General features: G+C 39.3%; 1 protein-coding gene across 1 annotated transcript in view; it reads right to left on the reverse strand.

Annotated features, from left to right (window-relative positions):
- Window positions 1-12,476, reverse strand: part of ATP13A4 (ATPase 13A4) — a 167,286-nt gene that overhangs the window by 130,093 nt on the left and 24,717 nt on the right. Inside the window, exon 2 of the mRNA XM_063107150.1 lies at window positions 759-909. Coding sequence (XP_062963220.1) covers window positions 759-909 — 151 coding nt within the window. The remainder of the gene's footprint in view (window positions 1-758; window positions 910-12,476) is intronic.

A 12,476-nucleotide genomic window follows, 5' to 3' on the forward strand; every position in this document is an offset into this window, starting at 1 on the left:
AAACAGAAGTAACATTTCTAACTCTCTTTTGATCACATGGTAATTGAGAAATACAGATTTAAATTCAGCAAGAGTGTAAAAGTCACCTTTGATTTTCCTACACTTACCAAGATGGGAAGACATCTAAAATAAAGAAGACAATAACTACAGAAAGTTTTCTGTAACCAATCTCTATAACTAGGGAGCTACAAGTAAAATTCTAGAAGAAAACAGCAACGTGTGCAGGCTGATCATTGTTAATATTTTGTACGTCTTCCCTGTCCAACAAGCTCAGGGAATAAGGTACGTGAGAAGAGAAGGTCAAGACCCAGCTGTGCTCCTGCTTCACTACCGACCTGCTGCTCTTCCTATCGGGAAAACACTGCTCCTCAAGCGAGCGATTTGCTGGACTTAATAGAAGTTTCCAACAGAACTCGCTATCCTGGTGTGGCTCAAAAGCGAATCATAACGTGGCATTGTGTTCCTCTCCCTTTCTGTTTTATTTAAAAAGAAAACATTCTTGATAAAAGGCATACAATATTTTCATTCTAGCACGTTTCTACTGTCCGAGGTTACACTGATGTGACAGAGATTTCTTGGACGTTACCTTTTTCACGTAATACCAGTCCAATTTCAGAGAAGTGTTGTGAGTATGAGTGTGTGTGAGAGTGTGTGTGTGTGTGTGTGAGTGAGTGTGAGTGTGTGTGAGTGTGTGTGAGTGTGTGGGTCGGAGGCTGAGGAATGAGAATGGGAAGAGGGGAAGGTGGCTAGAATCTTACCATCTCATTCTCTTCTCCTTCATTGAGCAAAGCGTGCTGGTCCTTCCGAAAGTGGTCCCCCATAGAAAAGTGATTCCACTTCTCCTGCCTGATCTTCCTGAGCAGACACTTCCAGGACGAACTGGTCAAGCCACCGCCGCTCCCCAGCTGACTGAAAGAGTTAATGATCCTCCAGGTTAAAACTCCTTGAGCACACACCTTCTCTCAGCAAATGACAATACTTAGCAAACTGAACTCCTCCCACGAGTGACTCTCTGCTAGGAGGAATTTCTGGCTGCTCTTTGCTTACTGCATTCTCTCAGAGCAGCTGTCTCAAAGGAGCCTGCTCCCATGCTGATCTTTTTGTGCCCAACTTACAGGGAAAGAACTCATTGCCTGCCCAATGCCTGCCAGCATCAGACATCTGACTGCAAACCCAACAGGACAATACAGAGTTGGCAAGACCCTACCAAGGAGCAGGGAGTGGGTGCAAGAACACTCAGGTCACTGCTTTATTCACAAGGGCTAAGGAATTGGGGTGAGGAGTGCTAACAGAGCTGTAGATTTTATTTGATTAATGAAAGCCCCAGTCCATACAGGCTCATTCATTTTGTTCATGAAGGTACAAATTATAACTAATCCCCTTCAAAGGTATTAAGGTGTATGTAGTCACATTTCCTTTTTTTATTGAAACATAATTGATTATACATATTTGTGAGGTGCAGAGTTGACTATCAGTATTTGTGTACAATATGTGATGATCAGATCAGGATAGTTGCATATTCATCGTTACAAAATGCACTTATTCTTTGTGTCTATTAACCAATTTCTCCCTAAACCTTCCACACTTTCCCTCCTCTAATAACTGGCACATTTCCTTTGTATGCAAAAAAATTCCACTTAATGTGTTTGTGGAATTAAATTTACTTTGTTGAAAAGCATATAGAAAAAGAATAAAGATATAATCAAACTATTCTATGTAGTCTCCTTTCACTAAAATATTGGTGATTAACTCTTAAGGAGTTCTAGAAATAAAATATTCAAGTCACTCTATGGCAAGACTCTTTTTTTGCTTATTCATATGTTTATTCAGTGAACATTGTTGGAGCATAGGAACTGCATAAATAAATCAAGTCATATTTGCTACCCTCAGGCTGATGTAGGAATTCAAACACGCAAACAAGTATAATAGAAGGTGGTTTATTATTATGAGTGCTGAAACAGAAATCTGAGAAAACTGTCAGAAGTTCCAATGTCGAGTAGAGGAAGACACATCTACCTCGGCTCTAGAACAAAACCTGGATTCCAGCTGCTAATCTGCACTGGCCTTGCTGTGTTATCGTTTATCCTACAGAACTGTCTCTTCTTATCTGGTAACATTTGGAAGGACTGTTGAGAAAACGGAATGAGAGACTTGTGAAAGCAGGTTGCACAGCTCTAATCAAGTGTTGCTGGCATTACTAACTAAATGTCCAATATAACAGCAGGTGGGAGAGCATGACGGTTAAGAGCATGTACTCTGAATTGGGAAGGGCTGGGTTCAAATTTGAACTTTACTAGGTTTTAGTTTTGCCACCTTGGGTTGTAATGAGTTACATAAACTCCAGAAGGCTCTATTTGCTCAAATGTAAACTAAAGACAATAATAGTAGAAGTTTTTTGAGGAATAGTGCCTGGGAAATAGTAGGTGTTAAATAAAGGATATTTTTACCTTCACTGTGTCTACTCACTCTCTTTCAAGCTATGTACAGCTGTTGGCACTGATATCCCCAATCTGCCACAAATAACCTCAGATCAAGACCAAAATATGTGTGTTTGTATAAAGTATTTTTGTTTTGTTTTGTTTTGTTTTTTACTTTTTTTGTTTGGTTGTTTTTGGCAGCTGGCCAGTGTGGGGATCTGAATCCTTGACCTCAGTATTACCACCACCGTGCTCCAACCAAGTGAGCTATCCAGCCATTTCTATGCATAAAATCTTGAGTAAATGGTAAAATATAAGATAAACATTTTTAAAAGTAACCTAAGCAAACCCATTGCAATATTAATTACAAAATGTATTTATGTAGTTCTCTGGGTTTCAAAAAATTATTAGCACAATTTAATCAAATAAATAAAAATAAAATTAACATTTTGTCACAAGGAGGAAGACAAATCTCTCATATGTGAGGAGTATGGGATTTATTTCTGGGGTGACGAAAATGTTCTGGGATTAGCGATGACTTCACAACTTTGTGAATATACTTAAATTCACTGAATTGTATACTTTATATGGTGAATTTTATTAAATGTGAATTATATCATAATAAAAAAATTATACCTCAAAAGAAGTAAGTGAACATTTTACAGCCCTAGCAGGCAATCATTTAAACATTTGGCAGAGAAAAAAACAAAACAAGAAGATTTCAAACTTTATCTCAACTGATGGGGGTCGAGGGGTGTTCGTATGTGAAGTGGTAAAACTATACCAGAGTTGATGGGCAGGGGAGAGAAGAGCATTTTGTTTGCCTGTCTATAACCAGCATTACTTGCACTGTTTCCTTCTGGCTGGGTTCCTTTTTTTTTTTTTTTTTTTTTCTTTTTGCAGCTGGCCAGTATGGGGATCTAAACCCTTGATATTAGTGTTATCAACACCCAACTCTAACCAACTGAGCTAACTAACTAGCCAGCCCTGGAAAGGTTCCTGAATACACTTGGCCACTCATGCATTTTTTGTGGGGTTAAGATGAGTGTTAAGATTAGGAGGTAGAGGAGAAACTACACGCAAACTTACCCCATAAAAAGGCAGGTTATGCTGTTAATAATATTTAAGCCCAACTTAAACAAAAAAGTCCCTAAAAACATTAAAAGCTTTTGTAAAAACCAAGCGTCCACGGAAAATCATTTTTAGCAACACGGTGCAATAGAACTGAGGACTCTGCAAACCTGAAAGAGTTTCTACAGGTCCCTTGGGAGTTCTAATGGTCAAACATCCAGGTTTTATCTATAGCAGCATGACTTATAGGCAATGTTCGCCCTTGTTGAGCACTGCTGGTCTACGAACATGAGCATATCCAGAAACTGGGCTAGATTCTGTGGGAAAGCAAAGAAAACAGGTGCTGAGCACTTCCATATAAGAAGCACTATTCTGAACGTTTCACGCTCACCACTGCACACAGCCCTTACAATGGCCCTTGTCGACGGTACTGTTATGGTCATCCCCATTTAGCAGACAAGGAAATACAGGTGCAGATAATAAGTAATTTGCTTATATTCAAACAATTCAAAAGTGACAGAACGAGTATTTGGATCCAGACAATGAAGCTCTCCCAATCCACAATCCTAGTTACTATACTAACACCACTTCTACAGGTTTATTTGGACCATCCAAAGTGCTCTGGGAAGAATATTGCATTTATATGATCAGAAAAGCCTCTTTGGGGAGGAAGCATTTGAGAAAGGCCTTGAAAATAGACAGAAAAGGCTTCAATAGGTGGAGATGCTGGGGCCCAGAAAGGAAGGGAGGCCACAGGAAAGAGCACACGAAGCAAGGAAACCACGGGAGAGAGAAACAGAGTCTTGTTCAGAATAAGTCCACCAAAGAGAAGAAGAGGGGAGGGAGATGGTGTAGGAAATATAGATCAAGGACATCCATGGAGGGCCTGAATGCCAGGCCTGAGTCTGGGCTTAATGCAGTCAGTAATGATAACACTGAAGGCAAACTGAGCTCCATAAATGTGTATTTTGTCTGATCAGCCCGTGCTCTTATATTATAGGAATCATTGCATAAGCAAGTGTTAAAGTGACTTAGTCTTTCTATATAAAACTATGCATACAGTTTCCTTGAGTCCTCTAATTTAAATCTTCTATTTCCCTTTGGAACAGTGTTTGAAAAGTTATTCATTAAATCAGTCTCCCTTTCCTTTATTTTGCCTGTTCTATATTTCTATTCTCCACTACATGTGCCTCACAAGGTGTGATATGGCATGGTGAGAATAACAGATGCGGATTTGGTATGCTCTAAATTCTAATCTTGACATTTTTGCTGAAAGATTCAATTCATTCATTCATTTAACATTTATTTCATTTACTTCAGTGTGCCAAGACCAGTAACAGATGAGGAACAGAGATTTCATAAAGTATGCCCTGGAAATGTTAAGTCTAGTAGGAAGCAAAACCAACACCAAGATACAAATTCCAAAACACATGCTAAATACACAGGTGTACAGAGGAGGTTCAAGTAGAGAGCTGGGACAGGAAGACTTCGTGAATGTAGGGAGTCCAATGCTAGCCTAGATAAATGGAGACGGATAGGGAAAGCATATTGACAAAGGAAACTGACAGCAAAGGCACAGAGGACGGCTTGCACACAGATCATTCTGGGGGCTATAGATTATACACATATATTGCTAACTGAGAATAGAGAGGAAACCCAAGAAGAAAAGTTGCTTCAGTCATTCACTGATTCTCTCTCTACACTCATTTCTTCTGAAATACTCTAACCCAAGTAAGAGTGAGAAAGGAAACAAAATAAGAAATAATTAGCTACCTTTTTGCTGATCTGGTATCTCAGCTTTCTTTCATTTATCCCAGAAGTATGTCAGCTGCTCCGAGCAGTTCTCAACCTCTTTGGGTGTCTATAGCAGATGATAAATGGAAATAATGGCAGTACCGGTTTCTCTGCCAGGACTGTGGGGGATGCTGCGACTTCACGTGCCCAGCCCATCTAGATAGTGTGAAGATGAGTGGGAATGATGTTTCATCATATATTAATTTCTATCTTTCATCTAAGAACCACACAGCGTATTACAAATATTATTCCTTGCAACATCTCTGTGAAGTAGGGAGGTGAGTAATATCACTGCCCCCATTTGAAAGCTGTAGGAACTGAGTCATAAAGAGGTCACAAAGAACTGTTCAGGGTCATGTGTCCTCAGCATAGAGTGGAACCTGAAACAAGTCTGATACTTCTGCCTTGTCATCATCGGCAATGAGCTGGCTCAAGCTTCCTCTTTAGTCCTCATTACCCAAATCTGGTATCTGTAAAGTACTTAAGACCTTTAGTTACAAAACTTTACCTAAACTCAAGGTTTTACTTTATTATTTATTATCCTAATCTGCACTAATATATAGGCTGTGGGCAATACAAGAGCAAGCAAAGATGCAGTGCCCTGAAGAGGAATTATCTGCCTCAAGGCTGGTGTGAAGTTTAATTGAATTAATTAACGTGGATAAAGCATTTAGATGAAAGGGTCTAATACAAAGATGCACGACCTCTCCATTAATTACAGAAGAAAAATGCAGGTAAATGGCTGTCTCTGCTTCTCAGAGGAATTTCTCTTAACTATCCCTGCTCAGCACTGGGTTTTGACCTTCAAGGTGGCTTCAGGGTGGCTTAGGGTGGAACGTGTCTATTGTTGCATGTTCAGAAGAGCCCTCCTTGCTTTCTGTTATTTCGAAATAAATAAATAAATAAATAGCTCCTCTCTGGAAGTAAATCACCTCCCTTCTGTGAAGCTCATCTTAGTTGGCAACTATTATGACCATTCCAGGTCATTAAAGACACTCTTTTAAAACGGAAACTGAAAAAGGAAGTCTCCAGGAAGAAACTTCATGCCAGTGTACTTAATTTTGAGAACTTTTAACCTGAAAATTTGAATATACAAAACAATACATGTTAGGGTGTGTCTATGAAGAATTAGAGACTCTTACTGCTAGACTGAGCCTTAGAAATTACTTAATTATCCTCATCATTTCTCAGGTGAAGAAAAAGTTTCCAGAAAGACTTTGTAATGATTTGTTCAAGGTCATAATCTGTGAGAGCTGAGACTTGAACCGAAGACTCAAGTCTTATATAGTGCACTTCACACAGCACCATATAGCTACTCACTGTTTGTAAAGGAATCAGGATAGAAATATTTGAAACAATCTCTCCAGCATATTTGGAAGAGGATTTCATTTGCAAGGTATTGATTTAAATTGTTCCCACAGGGGACACAGGCTTGGGAATGAGGCAGGAACCCAATTAGGAGAATCAGGACACTGCCTCTGGTCAGACTGGCAGGGAGTGTAACGGGTGCTGAGCAGTGGAGAGTAGGGCTGGGCTGAATTCAGTATCCCTGCCATGGTCCTGGGGTGGCCTGGGACCTGGGCTGAGCCTCTTGCGGGGAATCAAGAGTAAGTCCCTGCTGGGGATGGAGAAAGGGGAAAGGCTGGGCCTTCCTGTTTACCATCCCTCCAAAAGTCCACTTTAGGATGGTTTATACTGGTTACCAATTTCATCAGCAAGTAAGATGCTGCACAGAAGGGAGGAGACTTTCAAATGGATCAATCAATGGTATTTTGGGAGGGAGAAGTAACTGAAATTAATGTCTAATGAAGTCCAGAGTGTTTATGTGTGTACTGTACATGTCTTTTAATGCCCTAAGCAAATTGACAATGGGAAATGTTACTTCCTAATGGAAAAAAGAAAGTAAAATGGAGCTGATGCACCTCCTAGTACTCAGACCCTCCCCCATTACTGTGACAACAAAGGGGGGTCTCTGAGGTTTTTTAGCTCTTTCCAAGCCCTCTATAAATGCTGCCAAAGCACCTCAAGTAAACAATCTAAATAAAATTGTGCTTGCTGTGCAAATGGAACTTTAAAATGTCTTCCAGCTTCCCATCCAGTTTCTGTTCCTCTAGAGTCATTTGGGACTGTCACTGTCCTGGTGCTTTCCTTCTTTACATGACCCTATAAAACACAAACTGTTGCTACCTGTAAACTTCACCTCCTGTCTGCCACAGGAGCATTACTGTACGTCTCCCTCTACTGGCAATGGAATCCAGTCTTTTCCCACTTCCACTCAGTCTTTCTCTGGCACCGGGGCACTTGGTTGTTGGCTGGTTACATGCTTTGTTGGTGGCTCTGTTTGTTTCTATTGCATTCACCCTATAGGAGGCAGCATAGAATAGCAGTAATTCTTTACTGTAGTGTGTGTCAGTTCCCTGGGAGCCTCTCTAGACTCCACATGCCCTGGTCCCAAACTAGACCTAACAAGTCAGAATCCTGAGGGTGGATTTACATGTTGGTGAATATGGGTTATGTTGTGCTTATAGTACTTAAAAAAAAAAATAGATTAAGTAAAAGAATAAGGTAGATTTATCATCATGGCAAGATGTCCATGATACATTAACTACAAAGTTAAGCTAAATGTTATGTATTATATGATCCTGTTTTTGAAAAAGCAGAAAATATCTGTATGTGTGTGGTGTGATGTATAGGAGGGGATGTACACAAAGGAGTCCTTGAACTTGGGATTTGTGCCCTGTTCCCCTCTGCCACTCAACTCTCCAGCCCTTGATGCACTGAAACCAATTCCAGCCTTACGCAGTTTATATTATGGCTCTACCATCTCATAAGCATGTAAAATTTAGCAAGTTACTGAATACCCTAAGCTTCAGTCTTTCACCTGTGAAATGTGATATTACTACTATTCTATTCTATGGGATTATTGTAAGGATAAATAAGATAACATATACATGCCTACTCCCGTGTCAGACAAATTGTAAGAATGTTTTCTAAAGGAAGAATTAGTAGTAGAAGTTTAAGGTAACCATATTTGACAATTTTTCTTCACTAAAAATTATAAAATGGTGGGGGAAAGACAATTAAAAATATTTTTATTAACCTTCCTAAAAAAACATACCTGGATTACTGAGGTTTTTTGAAGGGTGTCATCTGGTCAGGACAAGAGCATTCGGAGCAGGCCTGGCTAACCCAGAGGCTTTGCCACACTAGCCTGCCTGCCTAGTAGGGCCTTGCTAAGGACACTGGTTGTTGCCATCTGCAGGCCTGGTTCCAAATGGACCTATTGTCCATTTTCTATATATATGCAGTTTATTGTATTTCAATTATCCGTCAGTAAAATAGAAAAGAATATGAGCCTTAATGTCAGATAGCCTGGGCTCCAATTATTGCCTTGACACCACTAGCATGTGATCTAGAACAAATTCCTTAACCTCTAATAAATCTCTTAGAGTCAATGTGAAGTTAGGTGAGAGGATGCTTATAAAGTACTTAGCACGGAGTCAATGTGTGGTAAACATTTACTGTTATTATCGGGTACTCTGGCTTCTGTGAAGTTCTTAACATTTGAAGAGGTTGTTTAATGAAAGAGTGCAGGCCTAGAAGGGCAGTCTTGAGGTCCTGAGCTTCTGGGGCCTTTGAAAGGCCATCAGACAGCACTGTAAAGAGGGAGAATCACAGCCAACCTCTGGCAGAGCCCCACTGTCTAACTTGGGGCAACTTCAGCTGTTCAAATAAGAGAAAGTGAAAGCCAGATAATTTTGGCATTAGAAATAGCTATAGAGATGAACTGGTCTGATTCCCATCCAGTGGTCCCACTCTATCCACGAGCTCTCCCAGCTTTCCTGCTCTCCCACCTCTAGTACCCTTGCAGAGAGCTCCTTCCCTATCAGCACGCTGTGCTGGCATCTAGCAACCAGGAGCTGACATACTAAACCCTACTAAGTGGTCAAGTATTTTGGAATAGGAGGTAGCAAGTGCATTCACTTCCTGTGTCTTGCTCTCCCACTATATGATCTTGAACAAGTCACTTCACTGCTCTGAGACTCAGTTGACTACTCAGTATAATATTCGCCCTTATTCTTGTGACATTCTAAAGTGCTTAGTCCTGCTCAGCACAGAGTTCAGAGCTCCATGAATGGCAGGTCATGAGACTGTCACCATGGGAGGTAATACAAGAGTACTTCAAAAAGTTCACAGAAAAATAGAATTAGAAGATAATATGAATCTTTCCATGAACTTTTCGAAGTACCATCATAGAGGTAAAATTGATAGATATAGAATGGAGTGCCCGAGTCCTCAACTCACAAACCTGTGCAGTTACTGGAAGGAGAAAGTCTTTCTTCCTAGGTAAGACATATGCATTTTAGACGGTGGTTCTCTGGAGATAATGTACTTGCCTTTTTTCTCTTAACCCACTCTTTGTGATACTGCTCTAAATTCCAGTTTCACTTATTGAAACTTAATACCTCAGTAATTATCCTTAATTGTGTTTTGAGGGGGGTATTTTTTATTTTTTTATTTTAACTTCTCAGTATATGTTTTATTGATTTTCATGATCCTTTACCCGTTCCTCTTTCCCCCTCCCCTTCTGTTACCCCCCACATCATATCTGTTCACTTGTCTTAACACTTCAAGGAATTGTTGTGATTGTTGTGTCTTTTCCCGCCCACCCTTTATTTGTTTGTGTGTTTATTTATTTATTTATCTTTAGCTTCCACAAATAAGTGAGAACATGTGGTATTTCACTTTCTGTGCCTGACTTGTTTCACTTAATATAATTTTCCATAAGTACATGCATGTTGTTGTGAATGGTACTATTTCATTCTTTTTTATAGCAGAATAGAATTCCATTATGTATATATACCACAGTTTCCATATCCACTCATCTGATGATGGACATTTGGGCTGGTTCCAGTTCTTGGCTATTGTAAATAGAGCTGCAATAAACATGGGAGTGCAGATATCCCTTTAGCATGATGATTTCCATTCCTCTGAGTATATTCCCAGCTGTGGAATAGCTGGGTCATATGGTAGATCTATCTGTAATCGTTTGAGAACTCTCCATACCGTTTTCCATAAAGGCTGCATTTTGCAGTCCCACCAACAGTGTATGAAAGTTCCATTTTCTCTGCAATGTCTCCAGCATTTATCACTCTCAGTCTTTTGGATATTGGCCATCCTGATTGGAGCAAGATGGTATCTCAGAGTGGTTTTGATTTGCATTTCCCGGATGCTGAGTGATATTGAGCATTTTTCATGTATCTGTTGGCCATTCATACTTCTTCCTTTGAGAAATGCCTGTTCAGCCCTTTTGCCCATTTTTTAATTGGGTTATTTGGGGTTTTTTGCAGTAAAGTTGTTTGAGTTCCTTGTATATTCTGGATATTAATGCTTTGTCAGATGTGTATTTTGCAAATATTTTCTCCCACTCTGTTGCTTGTCTTTTCACTCTGTTGACTATTTCTTTTGCTGTGAAGAAGCTTTTTGTTTGATATAATCCCATTTGTTTATTATTCCTTTAGTTGCCTGTGCTTTTGGGGTCATATTCATGAAGTCTGTACCCACTCCTACTTCCTGGAGTGTTTCCCCTGTTTTCTTTAAGGAGTATTATTGTTTCAGGATGTATATTTAATTATTTAATCCATTTTGAGTTGATTTTAGTATATGGTGAGATGTATGGGTCTAGTTTCATTCTCCTACATATGAATATCCAGTTTTCCCAGCACCATTTGCTGAAGGGTCAGTCTCTTCCCCAGTGTGTAGGCTTGGTGCCTTTGTCAAAGATCAGATGGCTGTAGGTGTATGGGTTGATTTCTGGGTTCTCTATTTGATTCCATTGATCCGTATGTCTGTTTTTATGCCAGTACCATGCTGTTTGGGTTATTAAAGCTTTGTAATATAGTTTAAAGTCAGGTAGTGTTATGCCTCCAGCTTTTTCTTTTTTCTTTTCTTTTCTTTCTTTTTTTTTTTTTTGCTCAAGATTGCTTTGGCTATGTGTGGTCTTTTGTTATTCCATATAAATGTTAGGATAGTTTTTTTTCCATTTCTGAGAAAAATGCCATTGGAATTTTGATGGACATTGCATTGAATCTGTAGATCCCTTTGGGTAATATGGACATTTTCATAATGTTGATTCTTCTGATCCAAGAGCATGGGATATCTTTCCGTCTTCTTGTGTCCTCTTTAATTCTCTCAACAGTGGTTTGTAGTTCTCTTCATAAAGATTTTTCACATCCTTAGTTAACTTTATTCCTAAGTATTTCATTCTTTTGGTGGCTATTTTAAATGGGCTAGCTTTCTTGATTTCTTTTTCTCCATGTTCACTGGTGAAGTATAGAAATACTACTGATTTGTGTGTGTTGATTTTTTATCCTGCAACTTTGAAGAAATCATTTATCAACTCTAAGAGTTTTTTTGTAGAGGCTTTGAGTTGTTCAATATATAGGATCATATCATCTGCAAACAGGAACAGTTTGACTTCATCTTTTCCAATCTGAATGCCCTTTATTTCCTTCTCTTCTCTGATTGCTCTGGCTAGTACGTCCAACACTATGTTGTATAGGAGTAGTGAGAGTGGGCATCCTTGTCTAGTTCTTGTCCTTAGTTTTTCCCCATTCAGGATGATATTGGCAGTGGGTTTATCATATATGACTTTAATTGTGTTGAGATACTTTCCATCTATACCTAACTTGTAGAGAGTCTTTATCATGAATGGATGATGAATTTTGTCAAATGCTTTTTCGGCCTCTATAGAGATGATCATATAGTTTTTGTCTTCGCTTTTATTGATGTGGTGTATCAGATTTATTGATTTACATATGTTGAACCAATCTTGCATCCCTGGGATGAATCCCACTTGATCATGGTGTATAATTTTGTGTATGTGTTGCTGTATTCTGTTAGCTAGTATTTTATTGAGGATTTTTGTATCTATGTTCATCAAGGATATTGGCCTGTAGGTTTCTATTTTTGATGTATCTTTGGTTTTGGTATCGGGGTGAAGTTTGCCTCATAGAATGAGGGGAATGGCCTCTGTTTCAATCTTTTGCAATAGTTTGTAGAAAATCGGTATCAGTTCCTCTTTGAAGATTTGGTAGAACTCTGCAGTGAACCTGTCCAGTCCTGGATGCTTCTTTGTTGGGAGCCTTCTAACAGCTTCAATCTCTTTTATTGCTATTGGTCTGTTCAGATTTT

The sequence above is a fragment of the Cynocephalus volans genome, chromosome 1, assembly GCF_027409185.1.
Source record: "Cynocephalus volans isolate mCynVol1 chromosome 1, mCynVol1.pri, whole genome shotgun sequence".
In the NCBI taxonomy this organism is placed as follows: Eukaryota; Metazoa; Chordata; class Mammalia; order Dermoptera; family Cynocephalidae; genus Cynocephalus; species Cynocephalus volans.